General features: G+C 42.4%; 1 protein-coding gene across 1 annotated transcript; it reads left to right on the top strand.

Annotated features, from left to right (window-relative positions):
- Positions 1–203: 203 nt before the first annotated feature.
- Positions 204–21,876, top strand: DHTKD1 (dehydrogenase E1 and transketolase domain containing 1). The gene is made up of 17 exons (XM_074901627.1): positions 204–364; positions 2,177–2,332; positions 3,083–3,294; positions 5,086–5,280; positions 5,604–5,873; positions 8,938–9,109; positions 11,546–11,744; positions 12,638–12,950; positions 14,011–14,095; positions 14,751–14,890; positions 15,290–15,440; positions 17,279–17,385; positions 18,449–18,613; positions 18,959–19,041; positions 20,140–20,309; positions 20,832–20,917; positions 21,380–21,876. The coding sequence occupies exons 1-17, from the start codon at positions 211–213 to the stop codon at positions 21,479–21,481; spliced, it is 2,760 nt and encodes a 919-aa protein (XP_074757728.1). The 5' UTR covers positions 204–210; the 3' UTR covers positions 21,482–21,876.

The following is a 21,876-nucleotide window of genomic DNA, read 5'->3' as shown; positions in this document are numbered from 1 at the left end:
GGCGGACCGTTTAACTGGCAATTTAGGCACTACCAGGAGCGCACCGCTGAAGTGGCGGAAAGGATCAGAGAACCCGTCCGGCCGTTCCCACGGAGAGGACACCGGCCCCGCCGCCGCCTCAGCCCTGCGGGAGCGGCCCGGCAGCGGCGGCCCCGCCCGCGCGGGGGCGGTGGCGGCGGCGGGGCCGGCGGTTGGCGGTTGGCGGCGGCCATGGCGGCGGCGGGCGCCGTGCGCTGCGCTCTGTGGCGGGGCGGCCTGCGGCGCTGGTACCGCACCGACCGGGGCGTCTACGGCTACAAGCCGCGGAAGGAGGCGAGCGGGCGAGCGGCGGAGCCGCGCGGCGCCGGGGCGAGCGGCAGAGCAGGTCGGCCACCCCACACAGCCCACCTCCCCCCCCCCCCCGGCCCGGGCTCCGCTGGGCTGAGGGGAGGGCGCCGGGGTCTCCCCGGGATGGGGGGGAGCTGGGTCCCCGCCGCGGCGGCGCGGGCTCTGCTCGGTAGCCCCACGCTCGCCTCCGGGAGGCGGCCAGCGCTGAGGGGCCCAGAGTCCGGGGGAACTGAAGCGTCGGTCGGAGGCGGTTTGTGTTCTGGCCTCGCTGCCTTCGCGAGTGCCGCCGCCTCTCCTCGGGCGCCTCGGCGGGCTTTCGCTCGCCGTAGGGCAGGGCTCGGCCTCGCCGCTCGGCGGAGGGCTGGGAGCGGCGCGGAGCCGCCCGCAGAGCCCTTGGCTTTGGTTCCCCGCTCGGGCTGCTGCTGGCTCCCCCGCTCCAGAGGCCGAAGTCCCTTCAGTGATGCGCCCTGGTGGAGTTGCCCTGCGCCCCAAAGTACCTGTGCCAGGCGCCTGTGATCCTCCTTTTTCATACTGTGGTGCTTGAACTAGCTACGTACAGATAACTCTCCTGTAGCGATAATTGTGATGCTTTTAGCTCAGTTTTATAGTGCAGAAAAATAATTTCGAGCAGAAAACTCTCAGGGGTAAGGTAAGAGTGTCATCCCCGCCATAACACCTCGGGAGACAACAGTAGGAATTAAGCCTGTTGCACAGAAGCAGGAGTGAAACCCGTTTGTTTAGCTCCTGGACACCGAGTGCCATCGCTAAGTAGCCCCCTTGTTAAGCAAGGAAAGGGTTGATAGATTTTTACATTACATTTTAAAAATTGCTTTTAAATGGCTTTTATGCTGAGAGAGTTGTGGGAGGTGTTAGGGTTATGTTCATCTGCTGTAGAACCCGTTAGAGGAAAGGACCTGTTTTGAACAGGCTGATTGTGAATGTAATAGCTGGAGCAGAGTGTCAGCAATGGAAGTATGAATGTCAGGGGAATATCTTTGTGAAATGGTCTCAGAAACTGGAAAATTAAAGTTCTCAGACCTGAATACCATCAGTGCTGCATCTTTATCAGGGTGAGACCCCCCCCCACACACACTAGAAATGCATTATAAACTTGTTCACGCCATTCCTTCGTGGCAGATTCTGCTTGCAATATGTTTTATTGGTTTGCAGTTTATCAGCCTGGTCTGTGACACGTGATCGATGACAGTAATGTGGTGTGCCTGACCTTTCAGCTGGTCAAGTCTGGCTTATGTCGATAATTTTTTGATCTAGATGCAAAATGCCTGCAACGGGGTGTTGCTGGTGTCTGTTGTAAAACATGTTCACACGTTTGAATTTCTCGTAAGTCTGGCTCAGCGCATGCACATGCTGTTGGCTAGTGGCTTCTGCAGACACAGACGTTTTTTGAAGTCATAGGACCCGAATTATTGTTAAGACCCTATCTTCCTGTCATTTCAGCAAGGAACAGGGAAGCACAAGTGGTATGATTTTAGTTGGCTGAGAAAATAAGACTTTGCACACTGGTACCATGCTGTTCTTGAGTTGGACATACCTGTAAAGAGATTAAAAGGAAAATAAAACAGCTTTGCTTATGTCAACAGGAGCTTAACTGTGAGGGGAGCGATGGGAGAAATGTAGAGTGTACTTGCTTGAAAATTTGACAGATGAGAAGATTTAGGAGTTTGATGGGAGCTGTTGTGGGGTGATATGGTGAAAATAACTGCTCAGAAAAATTGTCTTTCCAGCCAGAACCTTGATGATTATCGATGGACGGAATACACCTGAGTTGGTGCTATAAATGGATTAAATGCATGTGAGTGATACTGTTCTGCTTTCCTTTTGTTTGTAGTTGACCATGCTCTTGCTCGTTTAAAAACTGCATACGCTGAACATGGCCACAAAGCAGCCAAAATAAACCCCCTGTTTGCTGGCCAAGCTGTTATGAACATGGTACCTGAAATCCAAGAGTTGGCAGAAGTTCTGCAAGGGCCTCTCATTACTACAGGTAAGTCTGCAGCCTTATGACAGCAAACTGTCTTCACGGGTCATGTATTAAGAGGCTGTGTCTGTTGCAGAAGAGCCAAATATTGAGTGACGGTTCAATCAGTAATGAACTGTTGGATGGAAAATTGTTAACTTTAGCCTGCTTTTGTATATGTTTGTGGCAGAAATCATTGTGTAATGAGTGGCTACCTCCTAGCATCTTTGGAAACCATGAACATTTTTACTTGTTCTTACAACTACTGAGGTTATACATTAATTTCTTGTGTTGCTGTAACATTCTGTGATTTAGTGTAATACTTAACACTGTAGCGAAGCAGCCAGAGTGCTGGGCCTGAAGTCAAGACTTGTCTTCTTGGATCTTGTAGATTCTCGCTGTGGCTTTGAGCAAAGGAGGGTTTATATGTTTTATTTTCTTCATCCGCCAAACAGGTGCTTATGCAGCTAGGATTGGAGCCCATCTCTCTGAGCCACGAGATACCTAATACTATACTGTACGAGTCACAGAAACAGTGACTTTGTTTCACTCATGGCGAACTCTTTCACAAAGGCATTTTGAACACCTTACATACAAGCATGAGACTCCTGTATTAATAACACTGAAGTGTGCTTATAAAAAATGGTTTTGAGTTTTGTCTTTAAATGAAGAAAAGAAGACAAGATGTGATTTTGTACTCTCAAAATGTTAATGTAATTGCAAGACAACAGTCCTGTTCCTCCTCCACAGTGGCTAACAACATTTGTTTCCCACCAGGGCTTCTAAATATGGGAAAAGAAGAGGCTTCCCTAGAGGATGTGTTGGCTTACCTTGACCATATATACTGCGGGCATATTTCCATAGAAACAAGCCAGCTTCCAACTTTGGAGGAGAGAGAGTGGTTTGCTAAAAGGTTTGAAGAGCTAAAACAAGAAGCATTTACGCCTGAAGAGAAAAAGCACTTGTGCAAACTGATGTTAGAGTCCCAGGTACCTTGTTCACTATTGTCATAGAGTTGTGGAGTCTGTCATGAACCCTTTACTGCTACAGATGTTATTCATGCAGAAAAAGACCAGTCACTATCTTGAAAGGTCTTGACAGTGTTCAAGAGGAAGAAGTGCAAGGTTTTGCCTCAAAAAGTGCAGTACACAAATGCAGTAGGTTGTTGCTGCATTTACTTAGCAGCCATTATTGAAACAAATAGTGATACCTCTTGGTTTGTATTGATTACTTTGGAAATTTTTTCTAGGACAATATTTCCAGCCAGTTCCAAACTCAAAAGGCTTTTAGAACTAATTAGAACATAGATTGTGTGTAATATATATTCTCGTAGCATACATTCTTTATCATCTGGAGACACAAATAATGACACTACAAATCCATGAGTAATTACTCTTCAAAAGGTAGATTCTCTTAGGCTAATGATCTGACAGCTTATATTAAATTTTACTGATGGAAATGTAAGGTTGGACAGAGCTCTGTGAAACTTTGTGCTCAGGTGGAGCTGTTCTGTGTTTCCCCTTCAACCTCATGCTGATCTGTTTTACTAGCTTTAAGGTATGATATCTCTCAAAGTTTTGGGAGAACAAAACAGAGTTGGACTTAGCCATATAGCACTGGCAAATTTGCTGCTTTTCAGTAAAGGAACCTTTGTTCAATGCATTCTGAAAGGAAGTGAAAGATTTATGTAGCTGCAAAATATGTAGAGAATATTTATTCCGATACTTCTGTACTGTGAAAAAAATTATATTTTTTCCCTTTTTCTCCCCATGTTATCCAGAAGGATAGAAAGGTAGAAGAGCAGGATCTGTGAAGGTGTCCCTGTTTCTAGCTTTCCAAGTGGAAGGAGTGTTAAACGTAATATTTACCAATGACTAAACAGAAGTATATGGCACATTTTGTATTTTTCTTGCCTCTTTGGCAGTTAGAGGAATTCGACAGTGTCACAGGAGGTTGAAATCAGGACCCTGATGTACCCTATTTTGATTTCAGTATGACCAGAACTGTACTTAGAGTGTGGAATTTAACCCTGACAGGAAAAACTGCTTCTATGTGTGATTAGTTTTGTATACATTATTCCTTAGAACTAAATGTTGCTTAACTAGGATGTGTACAGCAGTTGGCTCAGATCTTTGGCTGTGGCTCAGTCTTCCCTTCTCAGTTACAGACCTCATTTATTTTCAGTCTTCTGTTGCAAAACACTACAGACACTTCCAGTGCTTCCAAAACTTTGTCACTTATGAGAGCTGTCTAGGAGTAGATGAAGAGAGTGAAGTGGGAGGAGTGAGAGGGAAATGAAGTAAACAACAATAGTTTGTTTTCCTTCTCTCAAGCATTCTTCTACCTGTGTACTAAGGACTATGTCTAACAGTAGTCAAAATGGAACACTGTGCTTCTCTAGCACTTTGCGTCTTAGGATAGTTGAGGTTTATAGTGTAAAAGAACAGCATTCCTTAATTTTCACCTAAAATATGTAAACTGTCAAGGAATTTGTAAATTGCTCTGATGTTATATTTCTTCATGCATCTCCTTCCATGTTAAATAGAGAGAGTTTGGTCCTCAATCCAACATTTTTCTGCTTAAGAGGAGATAAGAGCTCATTTCTTGCAGTCATTATAGCTTCTGGTCTTGGACTGTGTGGGTGGAGAAGGAGCTGAGACTTTCAAGGGGGTATGCTTAGGTTTGTATGACTTAAAGGTACAAACACAAATTATATTTCAATTTTATGAATAGAAGACAGCTGCTTAAAATAGCTTAATACTGACGTTCTCTTTTAATAGGAATTTGATCACTTCTTAGCCACAAAATTTGCCACAGTGAAGCGGTATGGTGGTGAAGGAGCAGAGAGTATGATGGGTTTCTTCCATGAGTTGTTCAAGATGTGTGCATACAGTGGTGTGACAGATATCATTCTTGGAATGCCTCATCGTGGAAGACTTAATCTTCTCACGGGTTTACTTCAGCTTCCACCTGAGGTAAGAGAGATACATAATCTCATCAGCAGTTGCTCTGTGCCTGGTTTATTTGCAATAAAATAAAACACCAGAAGTTTGTTATATTGCAAATGCTAGAGCAGTAAAAAAGTTACCTGTGTGAGAGTGTTTTCCTCTCATGTCAGCACTTCAGTCAAATGTCCGCAGGAGACTGTTAGAAGAACCCTAATGAAGGGTTTTATGTGCTGTTATCAGAAGCATCCTTGCAGTTTCAGGAGTAGGAGAGCATACAGTTCTGTAAATGTTTGTCTTGCAGTGTGTCAATGGATTGGAAAGGGATTTTAATCAAATTTGTTTCCGTGCAGCTCATGTTCCGTAAGATGCGTGGTTTGAGTGAGTTTCCAGAGAATTCAGCAGCCATTGGGGACGTTCTCTCCCACCTGACATCTTCTGTAGATCTTGACTTCGGTTCCCACAGGCCTGTGCATGTCACCTTGCTACCTAACCCCTCACACTTAGAAGCAATCAATCCAGTGGCAGTGGGCAAGACACGAGGAAGGCAACAGACTCTGCTCGATGGAGATTACTCCCCAGAGACCTCTGCACAGCCTGGAGACAAAGTTATTTGCCTGCAGGTATTTTGCTCACGATTTGTAACTTATCTCTGTAAGACTTCCTGGACTAGCATGGAAATAGAAATGGTGTATATAGAAATATCAGACAAAACTGAATTAATGTAGAATATCAAGAATGGATCCTTCTTATGAAGATAGAAGAGAGCAGGGAATTTTTCCAGGAGACATACATGATGATATTGGCATTTAAACAATTCCACTTCTAAGATTTGTGAATAACTGATTCTGATACCCTCTTTTATTTTAATAATACTCTGCGTGAAGAGCCATGTGTGCCTTCTCTCACAGACCACTTCTGCATTTAAGACACTGTTAGCCTTCTTTAAATTAAATAGGTTTGGAGAAGAGCTATCAAGATTGCAAAACTTACAGGAGAATTTAGAATTTTGTCATTTTACCATGGTACTAGTGAAGAGGCTTGCTGGAATTAGTACTCCTTGAACTGTTTTTATAGCTGTGGAGGAAGTTCTAAATAGTTCCTTGATAAATTTTCTTTTCTTGCATTGTATTTGACTTGGAAATACAAGTGAGCCAATCAAACATTTTTAAAGCTGGAGTAAAAATGAGTTGGGGCAGAACTGTTCTCCTGTGGAGTATAGTAAACATGGGGAAAGTTACAGGTAGAAGTGAAAATGTATTTCAGTTAAATAAATGTTTTACTTCCTTCTGGAAGGATATGGATACTAAGAAAAGGCAGAAAGGAGAATATAAAAAGTGGAGGCAAGTTGGGGGTTTTATTTTTTTTATTTTAAAAAAAGGCTTGATGGCATGCAAGTGCAAGAAGAAAAGTTTGTTGCCCGATGCATCTTCTCATCTTTCGGTGCAGTTATGTCAGTTAGTCTGATATTATGGCTTCTTAGATTTTGTCTGTCTCAAAGTAATTGGTCTTCACTGTGTAGTAATGAAACTGCTATGACTCTTTAAAGAAAGATTCTTCAGGATAAATGGACCCTCCTTGTGCAAGAAAAATGTAACTTTTTGGGTTTGGAAGGGGTAAATGGTAGGGAGGGTTACATAGTAGAGAATAACATTTAACTGCAATCTAGCCACCTTCATGTTAGTAAACTGGTGCAAAGTATTCCCAAACGAAAGAAAATGTTTCATGTAACTTTAATATCAGTATTCATGTTGTGTCTAAGAGATCCAAGAGTTAAAGAGAAAATTTTTTTACAGCTGTGATTGTGAACTTATTCAGCTGATTGAGAAGAAAGAGCAGAAAGCAGACACCTCCTCTTTCAGAATCTTTGTTTGGAAGTTTCTCTCTGGGCTTTCTGTTTTCATAGTGCTTTCTCTCTAGAAATGTAAGTGTAGAAACTCTGAATTGAGGTTTACTCTGGCATTTGTTCTATTTTTCCACTAGCCTGAGTGCCAGACCTTGAGGGTAAAAAGATTAAAGATCAGCTAAGGTGCCAGTGTCAGTAGTGAAGCTAGTTGTCCAAGGTCTGAAGATCTTTTCTGGAACTTCAGTGTGCCTGGAATGTATGAAGACTGTAAAACTCCTCTTGGTTAACTACCATGAAAACTTCTGCAATGTTTAATTGTCCATTTCTGCTGAAGAGTAGCTTACTTTTCACCTCATCACGCACACCACTTCCTGGGCATCAGACAACTATTAGTGTTTATGATTTCAACTGAAATCTGAGAATAAGATTTCCCTGAAATAAATTTCACATTTGACATACCACTCGCAAGGTCACTGATGAATTAAACTTTATGGTGACCTTGCTTTTATGTTCCTTAATAATGCTGCCCAGAAAAAAACCCACATACTAGCTTTCTGCTAGAATGAGTGAAATCCTATTGCACCATAAGAATTGAATCCTCTGGGGTTTGAGATATGTATGAAGAGTCTTGTATAGTTGGGTAGTCATACTGTCTATCGGCTTTAATGCTGTGGGATATGCTGAAGGCCATAACGTTCTTCCAGGTGTTCTAGGGTCTTCACTCAAATAGTATCACCAAGATACATAACCTTCTTAGGCAGCAGAAGAATCCAAAAAGGAAAACTGAAACCCCAACACTTCAGGAACAAGTGTGGCATGATAAGGAATAGAGTGGGGATGCTGTGTTGTCTCTCTTGCAGTAGTTAACTTTTCTGTGATAACCTTTTAAAAAAAGTCTCTATAACTGTACAAAACGCAGTGCTGTCATTTCACTGGCTGATTGCACTTATACTCTCTTCTGGGTGTACTTGCACCTCCAAAAGTCTCTTACGGCTTGAAACCATTATCCTGTAACTAGAAAGTAGAACTGTCATCTGGTTTCAGTAAGAAACTATGTCAATGTGTGTAGCACCTTTGGTCTGCAAAGGATCAAATCTATATTCTGAGGAAGCTGTAATCAATATTCATCAATGCAGAACTATCTCTAGTTTCAAAACACGGACATGCTAGATGATACTCATTCTAGTATCTCTAGCCTTTTTGGGAAACATGGATTGGATATCACAGTAGTCTCCCTTCCCCTTACAAACTTGCTTTTGAACTTGAGGTTTTGATATGTAACTAAGAACTTAGGTTTTATTTCCTTCTGAAAGCTTTTGTTTGCTTTTAAGTGCTTCCATTCAGTTCCTTTTCCACTTTTTTTTCCTGTTGTGTCTGGTTTTGTCTGTGTTTGGGAATGTGGGAGTAGGCATAAGTCCCAGCTCACCAGCATTTAATTTTCAGCAAAGCCTGTAGCGAATGCAGTGGTGACTGGCTGCCTTTTGTTCAGTGGTCAGTGACTTGCTACTGGCTGCTGCAGGTTTGCTATAGCCACAATGCTTGTGGTCACCTATACACTGGTGGGTCAATTTTAAGAGATTACAGGTCAGTTCCAGGTGGGGATTGATCAGGCAATCACGTACAGATGTTGCCTGCTATGACCTTGTGTTAGTGATAAGACTATATAAACTCTTAAATCATGAAAACAGCAGGCTGAAAGGGGTTAAGAAGTGGATCTGGCTGAAACTGTATCTGTTCTACCTAATCAGTGTAAAAGGTCTTGCTTAATGAGTTATGGTTTTGAATTTGCTGTTCCTCCAGTGTTTTCTAATGAGACTTTTCCTTCTTCTTCCCTAATTTAGGTTCATGGCGATGCTGCTTTCTCTGGGCAAGGGATTGTTCCTGAAACACTGACCCTCTCTAATCTACCACATTTCAGAGTTGGTGGGAGCATCCATTTGATAGTTAATAACCAGCTGGGCTATACCACTCCTCCAGAGCGAGGGAGATCATCTCTGTACTGTAGTGATATTGGTATGTATAGTTACATCAGGAGGAAGATTGCCTGTTGGGTCAGAAAGGATTTTTAATTCCAGTGTGAATATATGCTATGCTATGGGCTTTTTATAGCAAGTGCCTGTCAGCTCTAGGGAGTTAGATTAATATATCTCCTGTTGCATTTAAGATAATGAATTAATTTGGTAAGAGATGAATCCCCTTGCGTTCTAGGCGGTCCTCAGAGATTAGAAGGGCTAGGGGCAGCTGGACTTATCTCTTATGGCCGTAACTGTAGCCCTGACACCAGATACACGAACAGCCCATGTGCTGTAGGTCTGGTTGCATTCAAGAGAAGCAGTCTGGTTCACAAATAGTACGGTTTATTCTTATGCAACATCTACAGATTCTTTGAGATTGCCTACAATAAATGCACAAAACTGCAGGTTGGCTCTATAGCACTGCACACAAAAACCAATTGCAGTCACACACATAATTCCCAAGGAATCACTCAGCGTGGCTGAGAGCCCAAATCTCACCAAAAGGTGTTCCTTCTTGGGGTGGGGAGGGGAGGAGCATAGACCCATTGATCTGTCCCTCTGATTTGGTACCGGATATTGTCCCTCTGAGTTCGTATCTAACTCGGGGTAATATTTATCTAAGTATGGATGTGTGAGTGGGTGGGACTGTGGTCAAGCCATTGTTTCCTGAGTAACAATGCAGCACATTCCTTGGTGCAAGGTGTGTGCTGTTTTTTGTGGGGAAAGGATGAATGAAAGATAAGGTCTGCAGAGTATTGCAAAACAGTCCTTGAGAGAAGAGGAAGAGCAAGAGATAACTCTGCATTAGTCATGTCAAATATTCCGTGAGAAAAGTGGGAGAACAGGACCTTGTAGCCTCCACCTCACTTTACGTTCCTCCTTGGTGCCATGGCAACACAAATCACTGGATCTCCATCCTGCCCTGTGTTTGTTCTGGGCACTGTGTGTTAAGGAAATGTGTGTTCTGCATTTTTTTCACTGTTTTGCTTTTCCCACACTTCCAACAATCTCCATTTTCAAGATAGAGTAGAAATCAAAATTATTATTGATTATTACCTCCTACGAGCAAAAATTCAGATGCTAAAAATATGCCCTCCCCCATCTGCTTTGTGGCAAAGACTAAATATCAAGGGGAAATCTTGTCACGTTTTTTTACAGGATGTTATAAAATATTTGCAAGATTAGTGTGAAGTCTTTATAACTCATTTAATTTCTGCCATGTCATTGACAGCTTTTAAAAGTCTAGTGTGATGGAGTCTATAATAGATGTATTTTAAATATATCTTGTTAAATTTAATCAAAATAATTCCAGTGTATTTTCTGAGCAAGTCAGATACTCCTTGATTTTTCTGATTTGTTTGTTGTTGGGTGAGCTTGTTGAGCTTTTAATTGAAAAATGAAGCTCATTTCCAAGCTTAAACTAGAAGTCTTTTGTTTTGGACTGGTCTTTTTCAGCGATAAACGTGTTATAATCATCAAGATTAGAGACACAATAGTTAGTTCCCAAGCATATGTGTCCTATAATTAAAAATATACTGATGTATGTTTTTAAGACTTAACATCAAGTGTTTGTGTTTGTCATATGGTTTCATTAAACTGAACAGGTAGATTCATTAAATCTGATAAAGCAGATAGCATGTTATTATTATATTTTCCCTGGGCTAGTTTTGTGTTGTGGGCTTTTTTTTGTTGTTCTTTTGGGTTTTTTTTCCCCTCCATCCTTAGTTTTCCTTACTTCTTGCCTGGTCAGTGAGGAGCCAGGGGTGTTACCCATTTGAACTGCAGGATTTTGCTAGGGAGTGAAACTTGACGTGGGTCAGGAATGGCTGAAGTATCTTAATTTTCCAGAGTTAGGGCAAATAAAGTACAAGAGGAGCATGCTGTTGCTGGGAAGATTTGCAGCCAGATTGTCATACAGGAGAGTGTATTAAGACATTTGAATTTTACAGTGTCCTCTTTAATGAAGAGATCTTTCTGCCTGGAGGAGCAGTGGATAGAATGACTGCTAACGAGGGAGAAGATAGTGTCTGGCCTGTATGAATGCGTAGTAGTGATAGCTTAGGATAAGAAAGAAACAAAACTCAGTTTTTGTTTGAAAGAGAAGTGATCAAGTAGTTCTCTCCCATTCCCTGCAGACTTCCATCTAGATCAGTAAGATGCAGGAACATAGGAATTCCTCTGGGAATTTAGCGCTGGTAACAAAGTCGTGCGCAAACTGTGACAAATACAACAGGTTGGGCTAATTACACTTTTTCTCAGGAAAGACTCCTACTTCTTACCCCAGCTCTCATCACAAAGTTCATCTTTTGTAGATGTGTTTTGTTAAATACACTTCACATGAGGTATCTAGTTTTCAGCAGAGTAGGTGTGTGTCGGCTGCCTTTGGAAGGGGTTGGGTGTGATTACTGTTGTTGTGTTTTGAATCCCCGGGCAGGTAAAATTGTTGGATGTGCAGTTATCCATGTGAATGGGGATGATCCTGAAGAAGTTGTCCGTGCTACACGACTGGCTGTCGAGTACCAACGCCAGTTCCGCAGGGACGTGATAGTAGACTTGCTGTGCTACAGGCAGTGGGGCCACAATGAACTTGATGAGCCGTTCTTCACCAACCCCTGCATGTACAAAATCATCAGGTAAGGGTAACACCACCTGATGGGAGAACCCAAAATGTACTTGTGTACACCAACTCAGTATTGTCTGCTACTGTAATGGAAGTCTCTGTATAATGAAGATCCTTTGCCATATTGACAAGTCTTTATGTAGGTGTAGCTACGCTGTCAGTAGCCCTTGAGTAAGGTGCGAGTCTGATAACGAGATGAAGGTAATGCAGGTAACCACTAGTGTTGGTTCTTGAATACACAGCTTGATGCCTCTTGGAGGAAAATCTTGTACGTAGCCCTTGGATTTCAAGTTCATGATCGCTAGTAATCAGAAGGCAAAGTTGTTTTCTATGTGCCAGAGGGAAGCGTAGATGATGTGGGAGAATGGGCAGGAAGCCAGGATGACGTTTGTCTCCTCTTTGTCTGGTCCTGCTGGTTCCAATGGGGACTTATCTTTGTGAGCATTTAAATGTATTCAGATTCCATCCTTATCCCCAAAGAAAAATATGCATAAAAATTTACTAGCCAATGAATTCTGGTGTTTTAGGTGAAGCATTTATGGAATGGATGGCTTGGTTATCACTAATACTGAAAACCTACTGCCAATTTGTCTGAAGAAAATATGCATGATAGCACAGAGGCAGTTGTAACTGGAAAGTTTTTTTGACTTGCTTTTACCTGTAACTGCCAACTATATGCAGTTTAAAAAAAAAAAAAAAAGGACTGTAGAGGACATAGCAAAGAGAATTATTATCTTTCTGGAAATGCCAGGAAACCAATCTTGATGGAAAGGAGTATAATGTGCCAGGACATCATTTATTTTAGTTTTCCATGGTGCCTGACAGTAGTAAGGTGGTATTTCCTTGTTCTGCAGTGACACTGTTTTCAGGGTTAATGTCTATGGGGTTTGATTCCCTCCCTGACAGATCTCGTAAGAGTATCCCAGACACGTACGCAGAACACCTAATAGCTGCTGGGCTCATGACTGAGGTGGAAGTATCTGAGATAAAGACAACATACTATTCTAAACTGAATGATCATCTTGCCAACATGACTTTGTATAGTCCACCTCCTACCAACCTGCAGGCTCACTGGAAAGGCTTTGTTGAGCCTTCTGCTAAAATCACCACTTGGGACACAGGGATGCCTATACCGCTTCTGCAGTTCATTGGAGTCAAGTCTGTGGAGGTGCCTGAAGAACTCCAGATGCACAGCCATCTTCTGAAGACCTACGCACAGGTCAGTAGAGCATAATGACACTTCTAGTCCCAGTGCTCAAGGATATGACCTGTTACAGGAAAAACTCTTAAAAACAGCAAGGCTGCCAGTTAGAGAACAGGAAAAATGGCTTGCTCTTCTTTTCAAGGCTGAGATAATGCCATTTTTCCTCCAGTTTTGAAGAAAGACATGTCCTTTCCCCTGAATCTGACCATATAAAATTGCTATTTCAACAATATTTTGTTGCAATGGAGATAAGAGCTTAGAGAAAATACAGTTTATGAATCCTACAAATGATAGAAACTATTATGATTAATTACTATCACATATACTTTATGATTATAATGAGTACTTTGCAGGAGAATTAATCAGGAACTTGGTAATAGTGTACACAGTTTCTAAAGCCAGTACTGAGTGTTTATGTTTTATATGTATAAACATAGACATACACATATGGCCAAATTTGATAGTTTAGTTTTTGATAGCTCATAAGTTTGCATGCAGTAATTGGAATGGTTTGTGTTTGTGAACGTTTCCCTTTGATGAATGATGACCACGTGCAGGTATCTGGTTGTCAGCTATGAGTTGAATATTTCAGAAGACTGGTGTTCTTGTCTTCCCAGCCCGAGGCAGGAACACCACAGCTAGGTCTGATCATTTGTCTGCAGTTCTGCAGGCCAGAAGAGGGGAGAATTCTAGAGACTGAAATACTTACACCTGGTATCTTTCATCCCTGCTAACCAGACAAACCAAAAGTCCGTCAAGCATGTGCTCTGTGCTGTGCTAAGATTTTTAATATTTTTAGGCTAAGATCTAATTTGTCAGTTCATAGGTTGTTGGCTGGTAAGTGAACATGTGGGTCATTCTTGGTTCTGTGGCCCTCAGGGCAACCTTCTTCAGTATGTGCTGAAATAAGACTGTGTGTATTCCAAACCAATCTAAGCTGGCTGCAGGAATACAGAATTTCTCTCTATAGTGTTTTATTTTTTGCCTAGCTTCTAATAATGATCTGTCCCACCAAAAGAGCTACAGGTGGAAAAAAGGCAAAATAGTAACTTTTCCATGTTGTTTTCTTGTTTAGTCAAGAGTTCAGAAAATGGAGGAGGGAAAAAAGCTGGACTGGGCAACAGCTGAAACCTTAGCATTTGGTTCCCTGCTGAGCCAAGGTAAGAGACAAATAGACAGCAGACAATAAAATATTTTTGCTTTGATGTCAATAAAGTATAACATTAGACTTCTTAGGTGTTCCTAAGTTTAAAGATTGATATGATGTATAAATTTGACAATTTGCATTTGCATGGCACTAAGAGAAGGTGAATCTTGTATGTCACTAATATTTGTAGATGGAGTACTAAATGTCTTGAAAGAATTGTTGCTCCTTCCCACTTCCCAAAACCATTTGTGCATAGAGGTAAGCACATGAGCAAAGCAGCTGACATCAGTGTGGCCTTCCCAAATACTTTTGAAGAGTGTTTCATGCTACTATTTCTTTTCCTTCCTCTCTAGCCTGAATTCATATCTCCATTTACAGATGATAGAGAATCCACATTTTCTGCAGTTCGGTTCCATAAATTGAACCATTTACTGCAAAATAATTCTTGGCTGCAGAGAGGAGAAAAGAGAAATGTGTGAGCACCTCTGTGCTTGTGAGATGGAGCTGCTGCTGGTTAAGCATTCCATCTCCGATTTGATGTTGCTGTTGATGAGAAATCCAAGAGACGTAACAAGAGAAGCAGTGTTTTAGAAGTGGGGAGTTGTTGTCCTGCATGTTTTCTTTTTACATGACTTGCTAATCCAGTGTTTTGTTTATTGTTTGGCAAGGGTTCAATATCAGACTAAGTGGACAAGATGTTGGCAGAGGAACCTTTAGCCAACGACACGCGATGTTGGTTTGCCAGGAGACAGATGATACCTACATTCCTCTGAATCATATGTCTCCAGACCAAAAAGGTTTCCTAGAGGTAGGTTCTGTGGTCCACAAGGCAACCTTCAAGTTGTGCTGCAACAGAATTCATATTTTAAAGCTGCTGAGACATATGTAGGTAGCCTGTGTACTCTGGCAACCACTAGATAGAGACGTAAAAACTGTCAGGGCACCCCCATTCTTTGTAGTTACCCTCTTTAGAAACTTTAACAAGGGGTTTTGCTTTTCCTTGAGAGATCAGCTATTATTCTTTTCCCCTCAGTATCTTCATTCAAAAGCAAAAAAAAAAAAAAAAAAAAAAAAGCGGTGACCATCAATTGACTTTAGGAGTGCATGTCCTCAGTGTGCCTAGCACGGATGTGCCTGGTTCCAAAGGTTCTTAACCCTGGGTTGTCTTCTTCCTCACCCACCCCTCCCAACAATTTCCTTTTGTTAGGTGAGTAACAGTCCCTTGTCTGAAGAAGCTGTACTTGGTTTTGAATATGGAATGAGTATTGAGAGCCCTAAGTTACTGCCAATTTGGGAAGCTCAATTTGGAGACTTCTTTAATGGAGCCCAGATAATATTTGACACTTTCATCTCTGGAGGTGAGTGTGCAAGGAGCTAATATATTTAAAAATGAATCATTTCTACTAAGCACATTTTCAGAAAATCCTTCATCTTTAAAGTAAAAGGACAACGTGTTGAGAAAAAACCCCAACTTTTTCCCTTGAGAAGTCTTGTGAGCTTGCCTGTGTCGTTCTGACTTCTATGCAGCTTTTCTCTGAAGACAATCCACCTAAAATGAAAGACACCCTACCCTTGGCAGAAGACAGTCATTCCAGAAGAACAGTTGATTATATTAATGGCCCTTCTTCCCCACCCCATTTATTTTACTGTGTATGTGTATAGTTGATAGCTTTTTAGGCTGTACTTTTCCTGCATGAGGCATCTAAAAAATTCTTGAAGCAATACAGATGGAAAATAGTGATTATATGAAACAAACAAAGAAAAAACCCAACAAAAATGTCTTATAACTAACCTCTAAGTTTGACTCTAGTATGTTTTTGGAGTGCTCAGATAAAAGACCTATCTGAGCTGGAATGTGCTAAGAAGATGCTAAAATGGATTTCTAGAGTGGGCTTCCTTTTATGTAAGTGTCCAGAGTTTTGGCATCTAGCCTCAGTTAGGCCTCTGCACTCCTTTTGTAATGGTAGTTGGAAGTTAAGAGTCCCTCTTAACTCACCTGTCCTCAACATGCATTTGAGGCTGGGATGAATTACCTTCTGGATCTGACTGTAATCCCTTAAATAGCACAGGAGGTTTGACAGAGCTCAGAGAACCAGCCTGTGGCTAGCACTGCTGTGTTAGGGCTGGCTCACAGGATGCTGCCTGGATCATGCCTGCAGAGTACCAAAGGACAAGATATGCAGAAAATATATATTGAATTATGCTTAGGGGTTTTCTTGCTAGAGAGTTAACTTTGAGGACCCCGTTAGTCAGGAGGACAATTCCGTTAAGAGGATTCTCGCGTACTGTGGTGATATCTTAGACTAAGTTTTAAAACCTTCTTCTTAAGTCTTCTGGAAGCCCAAAGTTACATGATAATTTCAGAAACTTAAGGTCATGTTATGGGTCCTGGCTCACTGTTGTGAATCTGAAATGCTGGGGTTTCAACCCCAAGCCCCAAATTAAGGTTGACATCTGGGTGATTCCCACAGCCCTTCCCAAAGGGGGGGTGAGTTTACCTTTAAGCTTCCCTCCAGGGTGCTCCAGCCTTGCAGACAGCCATGAGGTAAAGGAGCCCCAGGTGTCCTGCAGTGAGTAACCCAAGGTCAGGTGTCCACTGAGGGATAAAAGCTGGGACCCCTTGCAGAAGGGGCAGTGTCTGTGTGTGAGGGGGATGCCCTGTGCAGAGTTCCCTGTTGGGGAAGGACCTCCTGCCTCCCTGGGACTGGGCTCCAGTCAGGTCTGGCTTTTGTAACGCGGGCTGTGTAGAGATTCAGTATGTGGCTTCCTTGGTCTGATGTGTTTGGTTTGTTGACCTGGTTGTCTCCTGTCCCTTCTATGGGAGACTGCATTTCACCATTTATCCCACCCATTGTTGGTTGTGTGGTGTTGTTGGGGTCAGTGGGATTGATGTCAGTTATGTATAATCTGACTTGTTTGTACCCCCAGTGTTCGCCCATGTACTGACCCTTTTGTATCAAATACAGTTTGGTTATTGGTTCATCTTTATGCTGGCTGTGTTCTTTATGCTAGGCCTAATAATTGGCAAAACAGAATCTCATGGCAAAATGCCAGCAGCATGTTTCAGGCTTATACTTAATGATCTAGAAATTAGCTATTCTTTTTTCCTGAATAGTTTGTCCAAAGTACTGTGTGTTTTGCAGCTTTATGTTCTGTGGAAATCATTCTTTCCTTCCTTCTCATTATGTGTTTTTAGGTGAGGCTAAATGGCTTCTGCAGAGTGGGATAGTAATTCTTCTTCCCCATGGCTATGATGGTGCAGGTCCTGAGCACTCGTCCTGCCGGATGGAACGGTTCTTACAGGTACCCCATCACACCTCAAATACAATTCACATATCCCCCATCGCAGCACTGGCAATCAGGGTTCTGGGAGTCTTGTTGCAAAATGTCCCATTCCTGGTCTATCTGCTAGTGACATCAGAAGCTGGAGAAGTACCAGGGTCATACCATCATATAGGAGCAGGCTGAGCTGAAAGTGGAGGAAGAAAGGGTACTGTGATGAGAAGGTGTAAGTCTGGAAGGAGTGAGGAAGAAATTTTGGTTTAAATGCTGCCACAGCATCTCTGGAGCAAGACTCTGACTGACCCTTCTAATAAATGCATGCTGTTCCTGTTGCATCTCTGCCCAGGTGGGGGTGTGGTAACAAGAAATTTCCTAACATGAGATTTGCATAGTGCTTGCAGAGACCCACTGCCAACAACCCTAGTGGGACATGCTTCAGTACTGCTGCTGTCTTCATGCTGATTGCTGCTTCTTGGCTGTGTCACTGTACCACAGAATGAGTCCAGTAGCAAGACAGAATTACTGAATTGCAAATAGCAGACCTGTAACGGACACTTCTTAGAGAAGACATTTTGGGGGTTGGCATCAGAAACAGGCAGCCACCCTCTTGTGCAAACCAAACTAGGCATGGAGTGTACAAATAGAATGCTGGACACTATGAAACATGTTAGTAAATCTGTGGCGTATTTTTACCAAAAAAAAAAAAAATCCACTGTTGTGCTCTTGTGACTGTAGTAAGTAAATGAAAGCATTTTTATCTGAGTAACAGCTTAAGGAGGGGTTTGCAGCATGTTTAGAGGGATGCTGCCCCTCCAATGAAGAAGTCATGACCTCTCCACTGTTCCAAAAACTCATGCCCTGGTTAGAATGAGCTAGGTGACAGTTCAGATATAATATTACCAGTTAAATGTTAAAGACACTTCTTCTCTGAAGTTGTTCTTCCCTTGCAATCCATGTCTGAATTGGTATATTCGCTCTTCTATTCTTAAACTAGTCAGTGTGCTTTATGTGGCTCGATTCTCTGTTTCATATTTGGCTCACTGCTTGCTTCTTGACAAGGTATTGCGGTGTTCCCCTTACACAGATGTGTGACAGCTCAGAAGAGGGAGTTGATGGGGACCAGGTCAACATGTCAGTTGTGCATCCCACCACTCCAGCACAGTATTTCCATTTGCTCCGGAGGCAAATGGTCCGAAACTTCAGGAAACCTCTCATTGTTGCATCTCCCAAAGTGTTACTGAGGCTCCCTGTAAGCTGAAAACTTTATTTTCTTTTTTTAATTTCTTTCTTCTCTTCTGTGTTCTCTGATCTCTGTTTTGGGGTCAAATCGATGGGGTTTTGCCTGTCAGGAGCTGAATAGGTTGAGGATTAAAGTTGGGTGGAGGAGTGATAAAAGTAGGGTTGATTCTAGGTCTGGCAGTGTTCTTGGGAATCTTATCATCCCACCTTTCATCAGTGGGAGTGGGAATAGGAGGGAGAGGGAAGATCATATCTTCTGTACTTAACAAAACCCTCTCTCAGTATCCTCTCCCCAACTCTGGACTGAGGGAAAAGGCATTAAGATTTGGTAACTTCCAACTCTTCCCCCATGTAGGCTGCTGTATCGAGTTTTGAAGAAATGGCTCCAAGAACAACATTCAAGCCTGTCATTGGTGACTCCTCCGTAGATCCTAAAAGGTAGCTCTACTTTCTTAGAGGACAAGCTCAGAAAGGATGCTCTGTCCCTTTCTCCTACATAACAGCTCAAGTTTGAGGTGATAGGAAAGATGTGACTTCGGGGGGGAAATGTAATTTTGTGGCAGGTGACTTAGCAAAAGAAAAGGACAGAAACAAGTAAAACTTACTTGTTGGTAGTTACCATATCTGTCTGCATAATAGTAAAGTGTTGAGGCTTTCAGCTCTTGCCCCCACAGGGAGGTTGTGACCATAGTTACTAGTCCGATGGGCGTTATTCTGTGCTGTAACCATTAGCTAACAGTCACTGGGAGCAGCTGTTACCTGAAGAGATGCAGAATTTTTGTTCTGGTGTTGGAACACCTGAGCTGATGAAGTGAAGTTAGGGCAATAATAAATTGTGTGTGTGTGTATCTCCCTCCCTTCAGACATTAGAGAGAATCCTGTTCACTATGGGCAGTTCTGGCCTTCAGTTTTTTTCTCTCCTAAGGTTCTTGCCTCATCCTTGTCCTGGTAGTGTCTGAGTCTGACAGCATCCCTGATGTTTGCATCTTTGCCCACGATCAAAAGGCTGGAAGTATCTTAGCATCTTGGGTTTTTTTAAGTGGTATGGTGAGGCACAAAGGGTGAGGTTTATCTCCTCGCCTTTGTCCAGTAAGGTTAGGCAGCCAAGACCTCTCTGATTGCTGGAGGGCATTGCTATCTCCAGCAGGCAGTTCCTCTTTGGCATGGGAGAGAGAGTTGTCCTTTCGAGGTTCTTTTCTCCCTTTCCGGTTTATCCTCTACAGAAAGCACACAGATGACTAACTTTGACTAGGTGTTTGATTTTTAAATAGTTAAAGCTAAGAGAGATGAATCCCATTGTAAGGTAACTTTCCCAGGATTACTGAAGAATCAGGAACTCTGGGCTCTGGCATACTGTGCCCGTAAGGGAGTGGGATGGATGGGAATGCAAGGAAGAGGAAAGATGGTCTAGGGTAGCATTTCAGCTTCATAAAGTTGTTTTTAAAGTTTGGCTGGTTGTTTTTTGTTGAAAGTGTGGAACTGTTCTGCATATTTCTGTAAAACACTAAACTTGGAAACATTCTTATTTTTCTTTAGTGTCACCCAAGTGGTGCTCTGTTCTGGTAAGCATTACTATGCCTTGGTGAAGCAAAGAGAGACACTAGGAGAGAAACAGCACAACACAGCTATTCTGAGACTTGAAGAACTCTGCCCTTTTCCCCTGGAAGCTCTACAGCAAGAGTTGGGCAAATACAGCCGTGCGAAAGGTCAGCCAGGTTTCTACCTTTTGTGTTTCCGGACTCTTTGAAGTGCTGAACTAAATCTGTTGCCTGCCTTTTAGAAGGAAGAATTGTAGTGGCTTTTTCTTCTTTGCTCTTCCCTCCATCCATCTAGTGTGTCTGAAGTGGGATAATACAAATGTTTACCACTTGCTCTAAAAGAACTTGTCTCTCTGCTATTGTTAGCTTCCATAAAGCATTACTAAAAATTGGAGTGAACCATTTGGGGCATTTTTTGCATTGGTCTTTGCAGTCCAGTCCCTTAAGTAGCTTTCGAAAGCAGCAGTAGAAAAGCAGAATATACTCATGGTGTCCCCTAATGGTGGGCATACTTTTGGTTTGACTTCAGCAAGCTGTGACTTGCGAGGGAATTGAATCTGACAAGCCTTTATTTCAAAGATAGTGCCAAGACAAAATAGGTAGAGGTGCTACAAAACAAAAAACTGTTTTTCTTGAGCTGCTGAAAAGATAAACAAGTGCATTTGTAATGTACTCTTATCCTTCTTTTAGTCTTCATCTGGAGTCAGGAAGAACCACAGAACATGGGTCCATGGTCCTTTGTGTCACCACGGTTTGAAAAGCAGCTGGGGGTTAAGGTAAGATGTCCCCACGATGTTTTAGTCTTTAAAATGAAGTTTGAAGTTCTCCTTGAATGCAAAATTCTGTGGTGCTTACACAAAAAATATTCCTGATGCCTAAACCAAATGTGTGTTCTAATTTAAGCTACTTATGCTCTTTATAGCACCATATAGTGGTGATGAGCAGGACTGGGGCTTTCTTTTACCTGGTGTTTAGTCAAAATAGGAAGGATGATGAAAGATCCCAGGTAAGAAACAACATGCTTGAGATGACTAGGAGAATCCAAAGCTGCTCTTCACCCTGGCAGATTGTGCAGCGTAATGTTCTTGGAGCCATGGTCTTGGTCTTTGGGAGGTGGAGGATAGCTTCCTGCATTGCTTCCAGCTGGGACAGCAGATATCACCATGGCATCAGAGGACCTCAAGATGTGATCATATGTTTGTGCTTCGTTAATCATTTCCTCCTGACTCAAATTTCAGCTCCGTCTTGTGAGCAGACCTCCTTTACCAGCCCCAGCAGTTGGCATTGGAACTCTACACCAGCAGCAGCAGGAGGACATTCTTGCCAACACATTTATCTAAGTTTTCAAGGGATGGACTACTCCTCCTGTAAAGAAGAACAAAAGCCAGACCCTTAAGCCTTAGTTCTCCAAAATGGGAAAAAAGAATGGAACCACGTTCTGTAATGATGAAGCAGTTTTTTCATGTAGAGGATATGTAAAGGGGAGAGGTAATGCCTGTTACTCTAGATACTACTTGTTCTCTTGTAGTATTTTCTACAAAACATCTTTTTTAAAGTTAAAAGTTCAGGCCGGGGGCAGATCAGTGAGATAGCTATAAAATACTTTACATTGTGTTGCTTATCTGCAGTTGACAGTTCCCTGGAATGGTGCATGTGTGGAAACAGTTTCTCTTTCCACAGAAGTGTTAGTGCTGTTTGATTGAATAAATGCTTTCCTGTGCCTGGGAATGAGCCA

Source organism: Athene noctua, chromosome 3 (genome assembly GCF_965140245.1).
Source record: "Athene noctua chromosome 3, bAthNoc1.hap1.1, whole genome shotgun sequence".
In the NCBI taxonomy this organism is placed as follows: domain Eukaryota; kingdom Metazoa; phylum Chordata; class Aves; order Strigiformes; family Strigidae; genus Athene; species Athene noctua.
Note: the sequence above shows the minus strand (reverse complement) of the source record. Positions and strands in the feature narration are given on the sequence as shown.